This window comes from Ostrea edulis, chromosome 1 (genome assembly GCF_947568905.1).
Source record: "Ostrea edulis chromosome 1, xbOstEdul1.1, whole genome shotgun sequence".
Lineage (NCBI taxonomy): Eukaryota > Metazoa > Mollusca > Bivalvia > Ostreida > Ostreidae > Ostrea > Ostrea edulis.
Window position 1 is genome coordinate 8,690,595 of NC_079164.1, and position 23,961 is coordinate 8,714,555.

At 35.9% G+C, this 23,961-nt stretch overlaps 1 protein-coding gene and 1 long non-coding RNA gene across 2 annotated transcripts; one reads left to right on the forward strand and one right to left on the reverse strand.

Moving 5' to 3' along the window:
- The first annotated feature begins 1,752 nt into the window (after positions 1-1,752).
- Positions 1,753-5,440, forward strand: LOC125664226 (E3 ubiquitin-protein ligase TRIM71-like). Its single transcript, XM_056152589.1, has 2 exons — positions 1,753-1,982; positions 2,289-5,440. The coding sequence occupies exon 2, from the start codon at positions 2,318-2,320 to the stop codon at positions 3,971-3,973; it is 1,656 nt and encodes a 551-aa protein (XP_056008564.1). The 5' UTR covers positions 1,753-1,982; positions 2,289-2,317; the 3' UTR covers positions 3,974-5,440.
- A 328-nt stretch (positions 5,441-5,768) lies between these two features.
- On the reverse strand, positions 5,769-19,789 carry LOC125664232 (uncharacterized). Its single transcript, XR_008799560.1, has 5 exons — positions 19,439-19,789; positions 16,924-17,140; positions 13,327-13,504; positions 12,030-12,192; positions 5,769-9,711 (listed from the first exon to the last, which is right to left on the reverse strand). It is a non-coding gene; the product is annotated as an uncharacterized LOC125664232 (long non-coding RNA).
- Positions 19,790-23,961: the final 4,172 nt, after the last annotated feature.

Genomic DNA, 23,961 nt, shown 5'->3' on the forward strand with positions numbered 1-23,961 from the left:
TTCTCATATTTCCCGAGTGTGTGGTGTGGTTTTGTACTTCTTGGTTTCAGAGGATTGTTGGTTTCTCTGATTATGTATAAACCTCCTTAATACAAACAACATGTCGTCAATAAATAAATCTCTGCAAGGAAGTCTTCTTTTTTAAATAAAACCTAACGTATTCAGTAAATGACGAAATAAAACTCGAACACGTAAAATAGGATAAGCTCGCAAGCGCGAGTGCAACAGAACTTTAATCACACACGTGTACATGGATATCTGGAAGTTCATTATTCCACTCAACTCAACCTACAACAGAAAAAAAGTTAATCATATTGATATCTACAAATCACGTGTAACGTATTTCATGCTATTCTCTCACCAGAGGGCGCATTACGCATGCTTCTCTGGCACTTTAAAAATAAACAGGTACTTAACCTGTTGTTTACCTGTACACAGGTGAGCAATTTACGGTAAACGCATAACAGGAAAGTAAAGCTTGCGTAATGCACCCTCTGGCGAGATAATGATTTCATGCCCCTACAAGCAATATATGCACTTATAAATTGTTTAAAATTCTTGTCAAGTGAAACATTGCCCCGACTTCCAAATCCTAAAATGAATGGGGGAGGGGGAGGGGGGGGGGGGGGGCTCATCCTTCGACATATATTAATAGTTGGGACTGGTTTGTACCCAATATATCTTTATTTGCATATGAAATTTGCACATAGTGATGATTAGTGGCGGATTTAAGGGGGGCGCTGCCGGTCCCCCCCCCCCTCATTTTTCAAATTTAAGGTAAATCGTGGCATCTTGTTTAGAAAAATGTACTAAAAGATAAAAGAAGCAATTTTTATCACTCCGGGAGAAGTAAACGAAAAAATCTTTTGATTATTGGGAGAACTTAATTTGTTCCAAAAACATTAATAATTTGCGTCATTTTACTAATTTCACCTGATCAAAAATGATAAAGAGTAGTACAGATGACTAAATAGGAGACACATTTCACGCCCTATAAAATCTGTTAAATCCCGGGGCTTCTGGGGGCTTCGCCTCCTGGACCTCCAACAGGGCTTCGCCCTGGACCACTGGGGGCCTCAAGGCAGCCCCCAGACCCCCTGCTTCATAAAGTGGCGCCCCCATAACTGCAATTCCTGGATCCGCCCCCGATTATCAAAATAGTGCAGGAGAGAATTTTACATGCCTGATAAATACGGAACTTTTGATTTTCCCCTGAATGTTTAGAGGTATATGCATGCTTGTATTGTTATAGTGAGTCTAATGTTCTGAAGTGAATTATAATATCATGGTTTACTTTGTATAGGCAACATAACAATCTCAGATGTTTTACATCGGTATAGTAATGCCCTTTTGCGAAATGCCCCGCAAGAGAAGTGAAAGTCACGTTCTTTCAGATATGACCCTGAAAACGGAAGTATCGTGTCATGATGGGCGTTGGCACGATAAAGAACCCTCACTGCTACGCCCCTTACGTGCTGAATTGATATAATTAATATATGAAAAACTATAAACAAAATAAATTCAGATCCAATAGATGTGGTCCAGTTTTACTGAGGTTTTTATTGCAGAGCCAAAATGAGGCCTTACTGAATAACCCCCCCCCCCCCCCCCCCCCCAACGCGTCACCACCACATTTTATTCGTTTGTGTTTGTTCAACACAAAATTATCTGTGTACATGGGGTCGAATTTCAAAATATAAGTAATATATTTTTAAAAAATCATTTCAAGTATTCATTGTATATTTGATTGAAATTTCATTTTTTAATATTTTTTTTTTTATGCAAGGCAATTCAATCTTCTGACGTAAATGTTGACATAGCTGCCTAGCTACCCAACACGAACTAGGTCAAAACAAACTTTAAAACTATTTACACAAGCGACAACAGTAGATAATTTATACTGGCTGACGTGTCGCACAGGTATTTAATCACAGGACTAAACTGGAGGTCGATATAACACAGTGGCCATGTTGGATTTTAAGGTGAGACGAAATGATACGCATTCTAACATTGTAGTGTCATTAATATCGATATTTATGTGAACAATGAGATAAATCTGATCACTTAGATAGTAATTTGTAATCAATGGGACAGATATGCTCACTTTGTTCAAACTTTCAAAAAAATTCGGGGGTGGGGGGTGGGGGGGGGGGTGGGGTATATCGCTACCTCGTACAAACATTTCATTTGAAATATTACATTTATTTATACCATATTGTAATTTTAGCTTGTCAATTGTTTTGACCTGTCAAAATCTTCATTAAATATTTCCTTTCTTTTATTGACAGTAAACTGCTCGTGTGATCCGGCGTCAGAAATGCATCCCCGGCGCAGTGCTCAGGAAGTCCTACTGTGTGACCTCTGTGAAACTGTCCCCCTACAGAGTCATTGTGAACTTTGTAATATAAATTTCTGTGTTAACTGTGTAGGAAAACATCTCTCAGACTCGTCTAAAAGACACAAAGTTGTGCCCTTTTTACACAGAAAGTCTACTCCTAACTACCCGAAATGTCCGAAACACGCGGACAAACATTGTGAACTTTACTGCGAAAAATGCGACATTCCTGTCTGTTCTACCTGCATCACTTCAGGTAAACATAAAGGTCACGATATATCAGATGTTCTGGAAAAACTCAGCGCTAAAACAGAAAGCTTAGAAAAAGATTTAGAGGAACTAGAGAGCAGAATTTATCCCCGATATGAAGAAATGGCGTCCGGTGTCCAAACTGAGAAATCCGAGTTAGAAACGAATTACGGGAAACTGACAACAGCTGCCGACCAACAAGGAGAAGCCTTACACCGGGAGGTCACCGCCATTGTCAACCAGCGGAAATCCGACATCCAGGAGATGAAAAACAAACACCTATCTACCCTGAATAAAAATACAGAAGAAATCACACAGAAAATGGCGGAACTCGAACAAATCATTTCCGACTTGAAATCAATCCTAAAATCAAAAGACGTCTCTCTAACGTCTACTTACAAATCTAGGAATGGCGAGTTCCGACAATTACCTCCGAAAGTCCGAGTCACATTACCGAGTTTATCTCCTCAGAAAATAAACACAGAAAAGCTCCGTGAAATGTTTGGTTCTCTGTTACCATTATCCATTAACACAGAACAAGGCGACACAATGAAGTCAGCAGAAGCTGTATCGTCTCCTCCAGTCAAACCACTGCTTGATGAGCCGCGCGTCACCGCCACCATAGACACTGGGTATGACTATCTATACAGTGTTAGCTGTCTGAGTGAAGATCAAGTCTGGACATGCGGGGACTATAACAAAACCATGAAGCTGCTCAACCTCCAGAGTAAACTACTGACATCAATACAAACCAAGTCAGGGGACACACCGCGGGACATAGCAGTGACACGGGACGGAGATCTTGTTTATACTGATAGTAACAATATAAACCTAATTAAGAATAAACAGATACAGACCGTGATCACACTACAGGGGTGGAGACCTCTCTATGTCTGCTGTACCGCGGCTAACGATCTCCTGGTTACCATGGAGAGTGATGATAGAGAACAATCCAAAGTCGTGCGTTACTCCGGCTCCACAGAGAAACAAAGCATTCAGTTTGATGATCAGGGTCGTCCTCTCTATTCATCTGGTGATGATAAATACCTCAGTGAGAACAAGAACCTGGATATCTGTGTGGCTGACTGTGGAGCTAGTGCAGTAGTGGTGGTCAATCAGTCAGGAAAACTCCGATTTAGATACACTGGTCATCCCTCTAATACCGAGCTATTATTTAAACCATACGGCATCACTACAGACAGCCAGAGTCACATCCTGACAGCAGACTATCACAATCACTGTATCCACATCCTAGATCAGGACGGACAGTTCCTCCGTTACATTCACTGTGATTTAGTCGGTCCATGTGGTTTATGTGTGGACATCAGAGACAACCTCTTTGTGGCTGAGTGTTACACTGCTAAAGTGAGGAAAATCCAATATCTATAAACACAGCGTTAATTATACAGCTCAACAGTGTTAATTACATCTACCAACACAGTGTTAATTACATCTACCAACACAGTGTTAATTACATCAGCTTGTTAATTACACCAGCTTGTAAATTACAATCCTGTGTTAATTACATCCCTGTGTTAATTACATCCCTGTGTTAATTACAGCCCTGTGATTTATGATGTGTACTGTACTTGTGTTTGGTGTTTAAGTCTCTCACTGCTGTTTAGTTATCATATCTGTAATATCACAATTAACGAAACACTGTTAATCTTAGTATACTAATTACTAATTTGACTGTGTTACTAGTTATCTATATACAATCTTTTGTGGACTAATTGGACTGTGTTACTAGTTATCTATATACAATCTTTTGTGGACTAATTGGACTGTGTTACTAGTTATCTATATACAATCTTTTGTGGACTAATTTGACTGTGTTACTAGTTATCTATCTCTATACAATCTTTTGTGGACTAATTGGACTGTGTTACTAGTTATCTATATACAATCTTTTGTGGACTAATTGGACTGTGTTACTAGTTATCTATATACAATCTTTTGTGGACTAATTTGACTGTGTTACTAGTTATCTATATACAATCTTTTGTGGACTAATTGGACTGTGTTACTAGTTATCTATCTCTATACAATCTTTTGTGGACTAATTGGACTGTGTTACTAGTTATCTATATACAATCTTTTGTGGACTAATTGGACTGTGTTACTAGTTATCTATATACAATCTTTTGTGGACTAATTTGACTGTGTTACTAGTTATCTATATACAATCTTTTGTGGACTAATTGGACTGTGTTCTAGTTATCTATCTCTATACAATCTTTTGTAGACTAATTTGACTGTGTTACTAGTTATCTATATACAATCTTTTGTGGATTGATTTGACAGTGTTACTAGTTATCTATCTCTATACAATCTTTTGTGGACTAATTTGACTGTGTTACTAGTTATCTATATACAATCTTTTGTGGACTAATTGGACTGTGTTACTAGTTATCTATTTATAGACAATCTTTGGAGGACTAATTGGACTGTGTTACTAGTTATCTATATACAATCTTTTGTGGACTAATTGGACTGTGTTACTAGTTATCTATCTATATACAATCTTTTGTGGACTAATTTGACTGTGTTACTGGTTATCTATATACAATCTTTTGTGGACTAATTTGACTGTGTTACTAGTTATCTCTATACAATCTTTTGTGGACTAATTCGACTGTGTTACTAGTTATCTATCTCTATACAATCTTTTGTGGACTAATTTGACTGTGTTACTAGTTATCTATATACAATCTTTTGTGGACTAATTAGACTGTGTTACTAGTTATCTATATACAATTTTTTGTGGACTAATTTGACTGTGTTACTGTTTGTTAATCATATATTTCAATATGCGTTTTGATTTTCAATGTATATATTAGATAAACATGACTTAGAGTACAGTCTTACATTATTACTGAGTACTTACTTAGATTTGTAGTACTGTAACAGAGAGTGACCCCAAACATCCAGTCTTCATTACAGCTGTTTACCATCAATAATGTCACAACACTCCGCAGTCCTACAAAATCAACACAAAGTGTAATCTTCTTCCCGCCCTAGTGCCAGAATAAATATACAGAAATTATTTTTGCACATGTCAAACTGCATGGTCAACAATTATCTGTATTTCAGAAACTAGTTATTTTCAAAACGTTCAGTCTATTACAGTGTGCTATATTTACATGTTTATATATATATGTAAATGTAACAGGAAGGAGAAAAGTTATGGCTAGACCAGGAATCAAAACCGAGACCCCTGTATTACTAGTCAGGTGCTCTAATCACCGAGCTCTCCAGATTGATATCCACGGCACAAATAGACAAAATCACACCATTTACTAGTAATTCTGTACTGATATGCTGCACTTGTATTTATAGTAAGAACATTCTATTGCTGATTTTGAGAATCTTATTTTTAATAGCTCACCAGAGCCAAAGTGAGCCTTTCCAATCAAAATTTGTCTATTGTTATTCACTTTTTACATTTTCATCTTCTCCAGAACAACTTGGCCAATTTTAATCAAAACTTGCTATAAATCATCTTTAGATGAAGGGGATTCAAGTTTGTTCAATTAAAGGGCATGTCCTCTTCAAAGGGGAAATAATCAGGAAAAGGCAAAAACAGGGTATGATTTCAGAAAAAGGCAGCCCCACATTTTACAACATCATCACAATACAGTGTTTAAGGAACATACTCATGTATAGGAAGGGACATACTCGTGTTTAGGAAGGGACATATCATGTTTAGGAATTGTCGTGTTTAGGAAGGGGCATACTCATTTTTTCCCCTGTATTTGTGCATTGCATAAAATTTGATCCCTGATTCTAACCCCACCCACATATTTGTCCCGTCCTAACCCTAACAAACTAATGTTTGATTTAGTACGATCCTGTTACTCTTCAAAATAATGTTACCAAATTTTCTACGTATTTTCATGTAAACTGAATCTCTATTTTAGCCCCACCCTTCCCAAAGGGCCATGGTTTGATCAAATATAACTCTGCACTAACACTGGAGTGTCTACATGACTAATAATACCTAATAGTTCTTGAGTACAATATTCTAAAGATTTTTTCAATATCTATTACCATGTAAATGTTGATTGCCTGTTGTGATCTTGAAATACCTTCCAAGACCATGATTAAAACAAGAGGCCCATGGACCACATCGCTCACCTGAGTCACCTTGGCCCATATTTAAAGATTTTCTCTATATATTTGCATGTAAAACTTTGATCCCTATTGTGGCACCAATCTAATCCCGGGGCCATGATTTTTACAAACTTGAATCTGCACTATTGAATCTGCAGGAGCTTTCATGTATATGTAAACATCTTTGGTCCAATGGTTCTTGAGAAGATTTATAAATAATTTCCTTATATATTTGTATGTAAAAGGTTGATCCCCTAATGTGGCTCCATCATACCCCCGGGGGCCATGATTTTAACAAACTTGAATCTGCCATTATGTCAAGAAGCTTTCATGTCAATTTGTAATTTCTTAGCCCAGTGGTTTTTGAGAAGAATTTTTAAAAAAGATTTTCCCTATCATTTATTTGTATGTATATGTAAAATTTGATCCCCTATTGTGGCCCCATCCTACCCCCAGGGGCCTTAATTTTAACAAAATTGAATTTGCACAATGTCAGGAAGCTTTCATGTAAATCTCAATTTTTCAGGCCCAGCGGTTCTTGAGAAGAAAATTTTCCCTATATATTTGCATGTAAAACTTTGATTACTTATTGTGGCCTCGGGGGTAGGATTTTTAAAAATCAAATTTGCACAATGTCAAACAGCTTTCATGTAAATCTCAGCTTTTCTGGCCCTGTGGTTCTTGACAAGAAGCTTTTTAAAGATTTTCCCTATATATTTGCATGTAAAACTTTGATCATTTATTGTGGCCCCATCCTATCCCCGGGCCATGATTTTTAAAAATTCAAATTTGCACAATGTCAAAAGGCTTTCATTTAAATCTCAGCTTTTGTGGCCCTGTGATTTTTGACAAGAAGCTTTTTAAAAAAATTCCCTATATATTTGCGTGTATAATTTTGATCACTTATTATGGCCCCATCCTACCCCTGGGAGCCTTGATTTTAACAAACTTCAATTTGCACTCTTTCAGGAGCTTTCATGTAAATCTTGGTTTTTTATGCCCAGTTGTTCTTGAGAAGATTTTTAAAGATTTTCCCTATATATTTGTATGTAAAACTTTGATCCCCTACTATAGCCCCATCCTACCCCCGGGGGCAAACATTTTAATAAACTTGAATCTGCAATATGTCAGGAAGCTGCCATGTAAATTTCAGCTTTTCTGGTTGTGTGGTTCTTGAAAGGAAAATTTCTAAATGACCCCCACCCTATTTTTGCATTTTTTGTGATTATCTACCCTTTGAAGGGGCATGTCCCTTCATTTGGACAAATTTGAAAGCCCTTTACCCAAAGATGCTTTGTGCTACGTCTGGTTGAAATTGGCTCAGCGGTAAAAAGTTTACAGACAGACGGACAACAGGCGATCAGAAAAGCTCACTTGAGCTTTCAGCTCAGGTGAGCTAAAAACTTAAATCTGAACTACTTAAGGATTATTGCATACTAATCATGGACCTATTGTTCTTGAGAAAAATAGATATCTTAAAGATTTTCCCAAAATATTCCCATGTAAAACAGTGATTTCTTACTCTGGTCCTACCCTACCCCTTGGGTCATGATTTGAGAAAATAAATGAATTTGCATTAGGCAAAATAAATGTGTGTTTACGGTCACCTGACCGGCCCTATATTTTCTTCCCACCCTAAAATTTTCTTTATCGGAAAATATATAATTTTCCGGAAATTTCTTCTCCTTCCAGAATTGAATCCACTATTACTCCACCTCTATAAATATGGCACCATTCCAAAATTACATGGCATTTATAGATATTTCCAAGCAATAGCATGACTTTAATCTATAAAACCCATGGGGATCTGGGTTAGAATTAGCTGCAGAACTGTAGCTCTCTGAAAAAATATTTTGACATAACAGAGCTACAGAGCCACCCCTTATAAAAACCTTCGATTTACGGCGCACAAAAAGCTGCGCACGGTTGAGGCCTTATATCGTTGTATTCTTGAGTTACTGTCTCATAAATTTAATATCAAAAAATTCTTAACATATTTTCCTACTATACTTGTGTCTAAACATACCTTCAAATATTCATTAAAGCCCCACACGACCTGAAAACTCCCAGCTTCAAATGATTTCGTTTGTTGACTAACCTATCAACTAAAGAGTATTGAATGTAAAGTTTGGGGAAATTGCACGAAATAAAACCATCCCCCCTAGCAGCTGGTGAGGTTATTTGACTGTCAAGATGAATAAGTAAACAAATACAGCAAAAACAAAAAATCAACAACAACAAAATCCGACCGACTAACCCTATTTTTTCCAGCAGGTTATCATAGATACACATTTTTTTTTGGCCTTACCCAAGAATGCTTGCATACTAACATAACTAATCGTGGTCTTGCTTTTAAAATTAGTTTTTCATACATAAATATAAAAAATTTTATCACTTAGTGTGGTGGGCAGTGTATAGGAAGAGGCAGTGCCATATGTGAATACTGCCGAAAAATAGCACAAGGCAATAATCATGCAGAGCGCCATGTAGCACACTCGCAAAGTTTTAGTAAAATGCACGCATCCTTTTTCAGTCTGGTGGCCTTATTCTATCCTCTGGAGCCAGAATTCAAACAATTTACAATAAGTCAGGAAAGTTTTACATGACTTACAGAGGTTTCATCGTTTCTAGCTCAGTGGTTCTGGAGAAGATTCTTAAATGACTCTATCCTATTTTTTACCATTTCTTGATTACCTCCCCTTCAAAGAGGGTGAGACCCTTCATTTGATTCATTTTGAATCCTTTACCCAAGGGTGCTCTATATTATTGGGCATAGTGATGGTAGAGAAGTTGAAAATGTGTCAAGTTTACAGACGGATGGACAGACAGACAGGCGGCAGACAAGGGGGGATCAGAGAAGCCCACTCTATTGAGCTAAAAACAGGAAATTTCACTGCTCCATACAAAAGCTTGTCACCAGAAATGGATCACATGATAAGAGAACCTCTTTCTGCTTTTAGGCGATAGGAACTGCTCCTACTGCAGGGTTTCATCGTCTTTTGAGGCCCAGGTAGCTGAAAAACCAAATTAAAAATGAGTACTGGAAATCACCAAAATCAGACAGGTAAATAAAAGTTCGAGCAAATTAAAAATCCTTCATAAATTATGTCAAGAGAATTTTGGAAAGCAAACCAGTTTGTAATGTTTCACGACAAAATATAAACGTCGAGTGACTTATAACCTGAGTATTAATTAAAGGTAGAGGCTTTAATTAGAGGTTAGAAAATCTATAATAATTTTCCTATATTGGTCCTGTCCTAGAGTCTGGCCCTGACAGGGGTAATGAATATTACAATTTAAAGTAGAGAGATTTCCATACACCATAACAAGGCACTTAGTTGGTAAACCCTCCTATACACATTATCCGAACACTCAGGCATACAGACATTGCTGTACCATAATCAGTGCTCGAGCTGGGCTTCGCCATTTTCGCCAATGGCGAATTTTTTTCAAAATTGGCGAAAAAAAATTCAAAGTGGCGAAAATCCCTTTTTGCAATAAATTGTATTTTAAAATCTATCTTGTGATTTCCTTTGTCAGTGACACATTATCGCCAGTTTGTTTATGCAGTCAAAATTTGTTTATTCAGTCAACGCGTGTGACTGGAAATCTCGCGTCGCTCCAGTGCACACAGAGCTGGTCACAAGGCCAGATAATAGCCTCAGGTAATGTATGGCTGCAAAAAAGTCGGTGATTATGTAATAAAGTACATAGGACAGCTATGTACCCTGCTGTGGTCAATTGTTTAACATTTAAAGTCTTATTCATTATTGTGTTATCATTTCCACATTAATGTCAAGAACCGACCAGTAATTAAATTGGCCGTATTATTGTGTATAATGTATATACATCAATTGTTTGTTTTTGCGGCCAAGCTCGTTGATTACAAGATTTTGATTTTGATGTGTTTGATTTTAGTTCGAATATTTCATAAACAATGCGGTCGGTCACCATTGATATGGACATAGCAATTTTAATAAATAATTTTCTTTGAAGTTCAGTGCGCAACAGTATAAAAATGCTAATCTCATAAGACTATGCACCCCATTCTATTTTGACACTAAACTTGTAGCTGCTGACCCTAGTCAGTCTAAATTTCAAAAGATATCTATGTTTGGCTTTACAGTCAACCCCACCTGCTCAAACATCCGATTCTGTCCAAATTGCAAAATCTTCCATACCAAAACGGAAATTTAATAGGGAATGGTTGAGATACGACTCTAAATTGGGCTTGATGTTTTGTGACATCTGCATTTCGGGCAATGTACACAATGTTTTCACTGAGGGGTGTAGCATCATGAAGTTTATATATGATTTATTATCTGAGTTTTGATTTCCATAATAGAATTTATCAAACAAATCAACTTATTATTTCAAAAAGAAGTGTTTAGGTATGATAGCTGGATATGATTAAGTAATGTAACTGATTCAAAATGCTAAAATCAGTGTAATGAATAAAATAATATGATCTAAATAATTGTAAAGCATGAGATTATTTGCGCTGCGCCGCACCCCGAAAAAGTGGCGAAAGGGAATTTTGGTCCAGTGGGAGCACTGACCATAATACGTCCCATCTACAGACAGATATTGCTGTACCATAATACATTCCATCTACAGACAGACATAAAGATATTGCTGTACCATAATATGTCCCATCTACAGACATACAGACATTGCTGTACCATAATACATCCCATCTACAGACAGACAGACATTGCTGTACCATAATACGTCCCATCTACAGACAGACAGACATTGCTGTACCATAATACGTCCCATCTACAGACAGACAGACATTGCTGTACCATAATATGTCCCATATACAGACAGACATAAAGATATTGCTGTACCATAATATGTCCCATCTACAGACATACAGACATTGCTGTACCATAATACATCCCATCTACAGACAGACAGACATTGCTGTACCATAATACGTCCCATCTACAGACAGACAGACATTGCTGTACCATAATATGTCCCATATACAGACAGACATACAGATATTGCTGTACTATAATATGTCCCATCTACAGACAGACATTGCTGTACCATAATACGTCCCATCTACAGACAGACATACAGATATTGCTGTACCATAATATGTCCCATCTACAGACATACATATACAGACATTGCTGTACCATAATATGTCCCATCTACAGACATACAGATATTGCTGTACCATAATATATCCCATCTATAGACATACATACATTACTGTACCATAATGCATCCTATCTAAAGACGGGTATCTAAAAATGTTCAATTGCTAATGTACGACAGACGAAACACGATGATGGATGCAGACCAATAACTACTAGGTCACCTGAGTCACTATAGCTCCTCTTCGTGGATGTCTACACATAAGCCGCCTACAAGATCTCTCCATTGGCTCCTGTCCTGTGTTGTTATCCCTATGATGTTCCATTTGTATCCAGTCTCTACCGTCTCAATGGTTCTTCTCCAAGTACCTGAGTCACTCAGGTGACCTAAAAATGCATTCCTAGAGAGTTAAGTACACGAAATCTACTGTTTACTAGATATTGATTTTAGGAAATACAAATGTCTCCGACTCTCCTCTGCTCCCAATTCCAAATTGGAAGTGCTCCAAATGAAACTCCCTCCTCTTAATCTACTGCATGATATGGAGGAGAAAGCATGAACCAGAACAAAGCCATTATGAACTCCAATAAGCCACATAGGAGAAGTTCACAATCTATTTTACACCCTTCATCCCTCATATCAACTATAAATTTAAGGATTACAATTAGATCCCCCTGTCCCTACAATATGCACATCTGCAAATGGCATTGAAGTATTGTACAAAATGTTAAGTCTATCAGATAAGCCATATGTAGGAGGAGAAGTGTTCACAAGCTATTTTAACATCCCCCATCCCTCCTGGATCCACTATAACTTTTAGGAAAATAACTGGATCCTCCTGTACCGACAATATGCACATCTACAACTGGCAATGAAGCATTGTACAAAGTTTCAAATCTATCAGAAAAAAGCTACTTTACATCCTCCACCCCTCTTAGATCCACTACAACTTTAAGGAAAATAATTGGATCCTCCTGTCCCGACAATATGCACATCTACAACTGGCAATGAAGCATTGTACAAAGTTCCAAATCTATCAGGTAAGCTATATAGGAGGAGAAATGTTCACAAGCTGTTTACATCCTCCACCCCTCTTAGATCCCCTATAACTTTTAGGAAAATAATTGGATCTTCTCGTCCTGACAATATGCATATCTACAAATGGCAATGAAACCTTGTACAAAGTTTCAATTCTGTCCAATAAGCTATATACTCTACAAGGAGAAGCATTCACAAGATTCTGTGACAGACAGACAGACGGACAAAGAGGGGAGACATACATGTAGATATGTAGGTATAGATACCCCGTACATGATTATATGTAAACTGAAACAACACGTGCAGTTATAATTCATATCTCAGACTAATGACCAAATTTACAGCATTCAAACAGCATTATGTAAAATAACATCATTAGCATGTGTTGTATTATAATTCACATAGTCTAAGGGAGGTAACTGTAATACCTGCCTTCATGCTCATTACAGTCTCTACTTAATTATTATGAGAAAAATGAATACTTGTCTGGTTCTTCTTACGGCAAATGTGGACTCCTAACTCCCACTGACTGCAACACTCTACATTGTAGCAATGTTTATCAACGTGTTCAGCCTCCAACAGCAGGTAAGGCCAAATGATGGGCTGGTGAGTTTATGACAATTTCTTCTGTCCATTAATACTCCTCTTTGATACAAGTCCCTAAAAAATTCAGTGACAAGTTATGACCAAAATTGAGAATGTAAATGAGGCTGAAATGATTGAGTCACATGTGATGTCAGCTGTGAATGTCAAGACCCTCAGGAGAAATGTTTACAGCAATGACATGCACAATAACCTTCTGTACTGGGGGGGGGGGGGGGGGGGGGGGGGGGGGGGGGGAGGGGAGGGTCAGCAACACAAACTGACGTGTACTTTTTGATGTTTCGATGAAACTATCACTGCAAAGCACAAAATATTTTTAAGGTAGGGTTTGCGACATTTTGACATGTAGCGAACAAAGTCATGTTGCATATATATCAGTATGTTCATTAGGAATTTATCTTTTAAAAAATGGCTTTTCAAAAAAATTGCCCATGTCATTTTTTGACCAGATGGGCTTATTTTTGTGATGTTTTACATTTTCAGGCTTTTTGTACAAAAGGGAATACTAGTGGTATAAAAACTACTCAAGGCAACTTTATGGGGTAAAAAGCTGGTGGAATTTTTTAAAAGGGTTAAAAGGGTATTATCTATAAGATTATAGTAAATAGTAAAAAAAATGTTATTTTAAAACACAAAAAATAGCATTTTTTATATCTTGAATAAAATTTAAATTGGTTGCCATGGTAACAAAAAATGCATATTGAGCAGCTTTACTAGGTCTACGTCAGAGAAATTTCACTTTAAACATAATATTTGGACCATAAACATTTAAGAAAGCACATAGAATTACTACCCACCGGGCTTTGTTTCCATGGTAACAGATTAAAAAGAATAATTTCATTTATGTGATTTGTCACTTTGTTTTATAATTGTACAACTTTTGAAGAGTGCATTGAGCATTTTCAGGAATAAGATACAATTTCAGCCCAAACATGATAAATGATATTTATATTTAATTGTCAAGTATTGTAGTATCACATTCGAGTTTTTTTCTGAATACAATACAATATTTTCAATATCCCATGGCGGGTTTTCCACGATCCTGCTTCGTCATAAATTCATTGTTACATTATAGCCCGAACCTGTCTTATATATACTATATCTTTGAAATAAATTCCCTCTTCTTGTGCCATTGCTTGATGTTTGTTTACATAGTTGAACATACACCTGTAGTAACCTTCGCGACAATATAAAGCCCGGTCAGTGGTGGATCTAGAGGGGTAGGGGGTGGGGAGGGTAACGTAAAGTTAGTAAAAATGACACTAATAAATCTGTTTTATATGGACGTTATGCAGATGTTCCTCAGTCAAAATTAAGACTATGTTAAGATATACTAGAGAAGACCCTTTTTTATTTCTTGCATGATCAGATCAGTCGCGTTTTTTACATTTCAAAGTTCATGCGATAAATCAACTCTATCAGCGCAAGTAGATGTCATATAGCATTGAAATAAAAAGTGCATGTAATTAGAGAGCATTGTCGGGTTTATTTTAAAAAATGCTTGGGAATAAAAATTCCTAGCATCGTTAATGTTGAACCTTGTCTTTGCGGATACTATTCACAAACAATAATTGATTATGACAGCATAAAAATAAATCCTACTTTCCCTAGCAAGATTCGCAGAGATTACATGGTCACAACATAATTTTAATGAAAATTTACCGTAGTTCATACATGTACTACATATATGTATACATAAAAAATTGTAGACTTTTATAGCGAGCGCAGCAAGCCAGCGCAAAGCACTGGCTTGTACTGCGAGCTCTAATGACTAGAGTGCGGGAAATAATCCGAGCTAAATCTCAACCTCTAACAAGGAAAATTTTTTGACGCCAATCCCAGAAGTCCCTTGTCAAAAATGGCTGAGATCTCGCAAAGTCACACCTTGGAATATGATTGTGAACTTACGTGGATTATCATCCTAATCTTGTGGCCTCCTAGCTCCAAAATTTAGTGCTCCATTAGGCGAAATGTTTAACGAAGTGCAAAGTTTATGAAAGGCAGGCTAAGATGATGTGTGACGTCATGTCTACGTTTTGACGTACGTCACAATAAGACAGGCAGTGGCGGATCTATATACGTACCTGTTAAAAGTCATACTACCGGGACGTAATCGATTAAAATACTAAATTCTCAATAGGAATTTTTTATTCTAACAAGAAAAAAGGGAGACTGACTTCTTAAAAATTGTTAGAATATGTGAGGGATCACAGGTACTGAATTAGTGCTATTTTAAAAATTACAAAAAGTCGATAGAATTCGGTCGAATTGAAAACATTTTAAAATTTTTTGGGGGTTTTTTCCCGCGACTAAAAATAATAAGTGCTTCAATCCATTTCCTTTTAATATGTCCGGTAATGCAAACCACGATGACACCCCCTTCCTCATGATAATCAATCATGCCACTTGCTATTAACAACTGAAAAATAATTAATTAATTCTAGTTTTGTGAATTAATCTTAATTAATGTATCCTCACAACAACAGCATTCCAGGAGAGGGGCTGAAATCAATTATGTTGCAATTTTATTCAATGATTATATGTGAATGCTGAAATATTTCATCATTGTGTTACAACTAGGATTATGTACAATATTATAAAAATGTTCTAATTTTCTCTTTTGGAACAAAGAATTGCTACAAGGGGATTATCATATAAATTTCATTTTTTTTTAATTAGATAGGTTCGCAGGGTGGGGGGTGGGTGGGGGGCATATACATGCCCGATCCAATAGTTGAAATTATCGACTTATTTTTAAATTTTCATTATATATTGAAATGTGTTTTGTGTTCAAAGGCAGTGCTGTTTAAACATAGTTTTACAAACTTGAAAAGTTTGGGCATTTTTATCTTACAATTAGTATCTTGAAAAGATTGAGAGTAGAAAAAAGGAAAGTAGAGGCTGAGAACGTACAGTTCAGAATAAGTCGTGCATCAAAGGTTAAGCAAGTCACAGTGAAGGCAGCAGAAATAAAATGTATATAGATCTATAGCATAAAAATATTTCAATCACATTCATGCATACATGTTTTAATGATTTTTAATATAAAACCCTTGGAGAAAATTCATGTAATGAGTATTTGGCAAATAGATATTGTTTAAATTGAACCTGATCAAAGCATGAACATTACAAAATATGTACATACATGAAACTGCGCTCGTTCAAACGGTAGCACCGTCAACATATTAATATCAAAGAAAATGATATATTTATAAATGATCATTTGAGAAACATTATTATTATTTTGTCATAGAGATTTACAAATACGCCGCTTGACACTTGATAGCGGTAGTAGATAACAAGTAAATTATATGTCATTTTCCCTCGATACATCTATGACGTGACGTATTTTTTCATTATGACGTCATAAAGCGCAAAGTGCATTGAGGTATATCAAGAGTTATCTCCCTGTTGTTGCAAACCTTACCTTAAAATGGTAACTAAGAATGAAATTTGTTTAAAACATGGTTACTAACTAGCTAGGGCACAAGTTCTCCATCACAGCTGTAGTTCAGAGGTGTGAAAGACAGATCTTGCAATGCATCACATCATAGGGAATGAGTTAACCTGTGTTAGGGATGGTATGGCAGAACTTCTCTGAGAGAGACCTTGAGGTACAGGAGGTAACCACTGACCCGGACTGTGCTGCTGGTCAAGCTTCACACATTGACCCTCTACCTGGATGGGCTTACACTGTATGTAGAAAAAAAAAACAACACTGACACTCATCACTATACTCGTCCGAGAGAACGAAACTTAAAAAAACTTTTACAAGTCATGCCTGGAAGAACAAAGGCTAAAACATAAATTTGTATAAAAGGTGTAGGGATGAGATTGATCCTGTGACGTCATAATTTTTGTTACAAAATCAATGATTAATGCATGATTTTATGATTACCATAAATTTTGTTGGAGTCATTTCTAATGGTTATTGTAAAACATTTTGTCAATCGCTCCAAAGTGCGATGGTCTGCGCCAAAGTGCAATGGTTTGTCAACATTATGGATGCCAACGAGCTATGGTCATGCCAAAGTCCGATGGTGCGGGGTTCAGCAGCGTTTGTGACGTCACGTCATTATGACGTCATTCTTAACGTCTTTCAAAATGAAACCAATGAAATGCAACATCAGTTTGCCCCATCAAAGGTTCTTTCTGCTGCAGTACTGACACCAACTTCTTCAGGATGTATTGGAGGAAGGCACGGGTGATTAAGATTAACTAGACAAGGGCAAGATTTACACTGTTGAGGATTGTGAGAACGACAAAGTACATTTGTTGTCGAACTATATACTTCGCCCAAACATTCTTTAATAATTCATGATCATTTATTACTTGTGATGTACACGTAATAAATTTTTGGGGGTATGCTATAATGTAAAACATTCTAAATGATTTCGCGTTGGAAAGTTTTGTGTTTAATAATATGACAACTAAATGGTATTGAAATAAGTACTTATTTTTATTGTTTGTGTATGAATTTTGCACTGATATTTTGGTGAAACAACACACAGTTGGTACATTCTGTACCAAAACACTGTCGAAACCAACGGACTTCGGCGTGTCACTCCATCGCACTTTGATGCATTAGTATGTATCATTGGACTTTGTCGTGTCGACACCACCGCACTATGGCGCATTCGTCTCACACCATCGCACTTTGGCATTTCAGACCATATCGCACTTTGGCGAAAGAGTGGGGACCATTGCACTTTCGCGTGTCACACCGTCGAGGTTGGCGCAAACCATCGCACTTTGGCGCAGACCATCGCACTTTGGAGTCCCATCACACTTTCGAGTCCTACATATATAAATAATCAATAAAATTTTTCAATAGGTTGATTCCAAGGGCAACAACTCCATTTTCATTGAATCCTTTAATAAATTCATTATGCGATAGATTTTCCTTACAGAAATTAATAGTTTTTAATGAAATTATTACACTATTATATCGTTTTAACGAGTCTGTGAAATTTTGATAATGTTCTGGAAAGAGGATTGCAATTTTCTGATATTGATATATGATTTTGTATGATTTTGTATATATATATATATATATATATCTCACATCTTGAAAAGTGTGACGACCTATATATTTTATTTGATAATTTATTAGTTTTAACACTGATGAAAGGTGAAGATAACGAACACCGATCAATCTCATAACTCCTATAAGCAATACAAAATAGATAGTTGGGCAAACATGGACCCCTGGACACATCAGAGGTGGGATCAGGTGCCTAGGAGAAGTAAGCATCCCCTGTCGACCTGTCACACCCGCCGTGAGCCCTATATCCTGATCAGGTAAAGGGAGTTGAAATAAATACACATTTTCAATCTTTATCAGATGATAATGCAAGTATGGTGTTACCTTAATTAAGCCTATGAGGTGTTTCCAGGAGATGCATTTATCGTTTAACATGAAAAACTAGGTATTGTATCCATGCCAAAGCTGTTACAGTGTATTGCAACATATAGGTACTCATGCATCATGCAGAAAACTCCCTCGTATGCAGAAGGGGGATAAAAAGTTAACTACATGGAGAAAACAAAAAGTATGCATCTTTTTGGTTATTTCACAATTTCACCGCATAAAAAACTGTATATGTACCAATAACAAAAACGAAGGTAACACCGACTAGTGTGTAAGTTTATGTGAAAAAACAGACTCATTTTAATGTAAGCCCAAATAAGACTTCAATTATTCTTTAAAGTTTAATCATCAATACATTTTTTCTTAATTATTTGCTAGCAGTTTACATGGTTGATGCATTTAATATACGTATGTTTAACAAAAATGTTTAAATCTAAGAACACAATCAGTTTTAATGAAAGTGTTAATTATTTTATTCGATCATGAAATTTGAGCAGCTGTTTTCATATCCATTGGTCCAAAGGGATAGTGAAGTTCTCAAATGACCAGTAAAAATCTAAATCGATAGCCAGCCAAGTGACCAGAAAATAAAAATAATCAAAAATAATGTAACCTTGTACCTGTTCAGCTGAGAATGAGAACTTGCTGCATCCATGAGAGAGGTTGTCTACAGCTGTCCTGGACAAGTCACAGTCAAATACAAGTTTCCAGAGGAACAACAGTTTTTATCGAACACTGTGACAATATCTCCTTCATAATGCTGATAAATTATACAAGAAAATTCTGTGATTGGGCACACAGTGCTGCCCACTCTTCTGATAATGGACCAGACAGCTCCGATCAAGGTCTGTGTGCAGGGTTGGTGATCCCCACCAGTGGTTAAGTGGACAACATCCTATTACAAACATTTTATGAATTAAATAAAACACATCAAGAAGGATCTCAGTACAAAAAGAAAAAAAAAAAAAAAATATAGACAGGATTACGAGCCCGAAGCAAAAAAGTAGACATCCCGAGCATCATTCAAATTGTACAAATCCAAATCATTAGCTTTTCAATCATTCTTAGATATTAATCTTTTTTAATTATTACACTAAATGATGCATTTTTGATGGACTGTGCCCCACAACGAAACCCTGCAGGTGGAAATAGTGCATCTTCTCCACCCTGGGTTCAGGGTAAACAAATTATAAATCTACAGAAAATGATAGTACACATGATTTTGAAATATTGCATTCATTTGATCCTTTAAAAGATTTTCATTCAAAATATCTACATTAGGCTAAAGATAAAAATAACCGAGTTTCCGCTAACATTCAAGAAAAAAAACAGGGTAGGTAGGTAGGAAATATTTTTTTTTTCAAATTTTATTTTTTAAAGTATATATGCAAAAACATTGTAAACTCTAACAAGTTTACCTTACACCTATTAATCAATTATGATCTATCATTTCTGTAACTATAAATGTTCTATTGAATTTTATAGTTTCAAAATAAAGTTTTGCTTAAATCGGATTGCAGGTAAACTTTCAATCATCATATTTCACCTGTTATTGGTTGAGGATTACAAAAGTTAAGGGTGTTAATGCAACATTTCAGACATCTTCTCTGAAATTGTTTCATCTTGATACGAAGAGTTCTTGCTTGATTTCCAAAATTGGTTTGACCTTAATTTAGCGATCTAAGTGAGCGGATCTCAGGATCTGGTTTTAATCAGATTGATAATGTACTGTAATGCTATATGATATACTAAATGTAAATCAGCCTTGGTAGTTTAGTGGTTAGATCACCTAACTAATAATGTAATATTGGTCCCTGGCTCAATACCCAATTGTTCCAAAGGCTTTTCTCTCCTTTGCAACAGCAATGTCCAAAACAACTTAATGTTAAACATAAGAGGTAATTTACTTTTTTTTTACTTGCCACAACCAGGGACTATCAAAATATGCTAACATGAAAATTATACTGATCTTTTGTAGAAACGAGACAGAGTGCAGGTTAATTATCGGTGAAATGTCACAAAGAAATATATTGTAAAACATCGCGTATGTCCTTAATCGTATGTAATAATAAGAACACTTTTGTGACTTCATTCTTCCCCAGGCCCAGGGGTCATCTCATGATGAATTAACTTTAATCTACAGTGAATGAGGATGCTCATCCGAGATACAGCATTATCTTATTTAAAGCATAAATCTCAATTTTGTGTATTCCTCATTATCAATCCACCTTGGACACGAAAGTTGTGTTGTGAACAAACTTGTGACCCCACCTTGAACCCGAAAGACCGAATATAAATAACCCCTTAGTTCCCCTGTAGAAATTAGCTTAGGCTTACCACAGACACTTGTTTCAGTAAATAACTTACAACCTCTGTATAGTAGTGTATACTAATTATAAGGATACAGAGGTCGTAAGTTATTTACAGACACAGGTGCCTGTGAGTGTGAGGCCTACATAAGAATTTGACAATCGGGAATCCTGCAGACATAATGTAAAACATATTTCTTTTGTGCAACTCCGATATAGATAAATAGCCAGACAATTCAGTGATACCTGATAGTACTGTACCTAGTCACCTTTACTAAGTACCAGCAAATATCCCTAAAATAAGCTTTCCTTCAGATTCACATCCATCTTTTTCATGTCTTCTGCTTCGTAAAGAAAGACAACTCTTGTAGATGTTTTAGTGGTATGAAATGAACACGGAAAGTTGTATTTCTTGATAACGTTGTTTGCGAATAAATCAGTGGCGGATCCAGAAAATTCTCAAGAGGAGTGGAATCAATAAGGGGGCGAGGTCAAAGATAGTGAAATAGCAAATAATAGCAATTCTTTGTTGAATAGTTGGGAGAGGGGAGGGGGAGGGGGGTGCGCAATCCCCATAACGCGACCTCTCGATTCCACACTGTAAGAACAAGCAGAGACGTGCTTAGGCCTATATAATCATTGTCGCAAACAACGAGTTATTGTTTCATTCTATCCGTGGTTTGTGACGATAATATATAAAATGTTAGGCCTACAGTGTAATATGGAATAGAATAGAATAGAACATTTATTCAACCAATTTGGGCCCCCAGAGGAGCCTAATGATGTACATTGACATAGTCCAAAATCACAGAAGCACATGACAATGGAAAACAAAGACAATTGCACTGCATGATGAACAGAGAGTTAGCCATCACATCTATCAATGCATAATAAACACACAAAACACATATTCATATAGTACAAACATAGTAACTATGTTGCAGTAATCAACTTGCATCTTATACATGCACATTACTATATTGTACATGTATGTTGTTTTCTTGTATTGAAATTTACAATTAAATATTGGCATAATAAAACCTTCATTTGACAAAATCCATGTAAACAGATCAGTATTGTTAAGCAGTACTAGGTTTGGAAAGGTTTTAAATATCTTATTAAAAATTCTCCTCTGGGATTATTATATAGTGGACATTCAAGAAAAAAAATGCAATTCATCCTCTGTTGAACTTGAGATACAGTGTTGACAGACTCTTTCACATCTAGGAAGAATTTCATATTTACCATGGTTATCAATTTGTTTTTCATATCTGCCTGTTTTTATCCGTAGACAATGATTACTAAATCTGAATTTAGTGAGAATTACCCGATTGTCTCAAGTTTTTAAATTCGGGTATTTTTCAAATATGAACCTTTTGTACTAAAAGTATGTACTTAATTTTCCAAATCCTTGCATATAACTGGTACGGTTATTTTCCCAAAAGTTTGAGAAATTGTTAAGCAGTTGCTTTAATTATGTACAATTTAAATTTATTTTCACATAATTTTTTGCAGTGGGGCAAATTGATATTTAGTTTTTCACTGTAGAATAATATACTAGAATACCAGTCACTGTTAATGGTGTTAGACCTGCACTCATTGAAAGCAGCCTGTAATAGGTTTGAAGTTGAGTGTTCTAGTCTATACCAGTACATAAATGTTTGCTTTAGCATATCAATATATAATGGATACCTGCCCAGTTTAGAATAGATCCCTATATTTGTATAAGTTTTAGACACCCCCATAATATATTTACAGAATTTCATATTTAGCTTTTCCACCTCCCACTCTTTGAATATATCAAAAAGTGCAAGGTTTCTTCTTTTTGGGGTAACATTAATAATGCTCCAGTTCTCACAACCATACAATACTATGGGTTTAATACAATAATCAAATATATGTAATAAAAAAAGTTTTTATAGATGGATTAGCAGTTTTTACATCTCTGTAAAATTTGAAGCATGCCTTTAAGCTTTTTTGATATAACTGTTTCTTTGCTCCTATAAACTTTCCATTGTTTTCAAGAGTTAAACCCAGATATTTGTATTGTTTTACACATTCTATAGTATCATTACCAAGACAAAATAATTTTTCCTCCAATAGTCTACCCGAGTTGTTGAAAATTATTGCTTTTTTTTTTTTTTTTTTTTTTTTTAATGTTTACTTCTAGACACCATTCACTACAGTAATCATGAAGGATATTTAGTTTATGTTGGAGATCTGACTTGGTATTGGATAATAGTACAAAGTCGTCGGCATACAGAAGACATGAAATGTTTTCATTATCTAGAGTAACAGGAACAGAACTGTCATCTAGAATACTTGGGAGGTCATTTATAAAGAGTTTAAATAAAGATGGGCTAAGGACATCACCTTGTCTAACTCCAACCCTAGATGTGAAAAAATCTGTCCTTTTATCATTTACTTTTACACACAATCGGTCATTTTTATACATAGATTTAAGAATTCTGTAAAAATACCCGCTGATATCATATGATTGTAGTTTATACATAATGCCAACATAAATGACTCTATCAAATGCCTTGCGAAAATCAACAAAGCAGGCAAATAATGTCTTATCACCAGCCTTTAAATATTTTTTAATTAATCATTTCAACACAAAAATATGATCTGAAGTGCGAGATTTCTTAGAGAAACCTATCTGTGATTTATGAATGATATCATTCTCCAGCAAGAAGTTGTCAAGTCTGTGGTGCATTATTAAGTTAAATAATTTTCCATCACTGTTGTTAATAGCCTTGCCTCTGTAATTTTCTGGTTTGTTTGGATCTTCAGATTTAATCGGAGGACAAATAAAGCTTTCTGGTCATTTT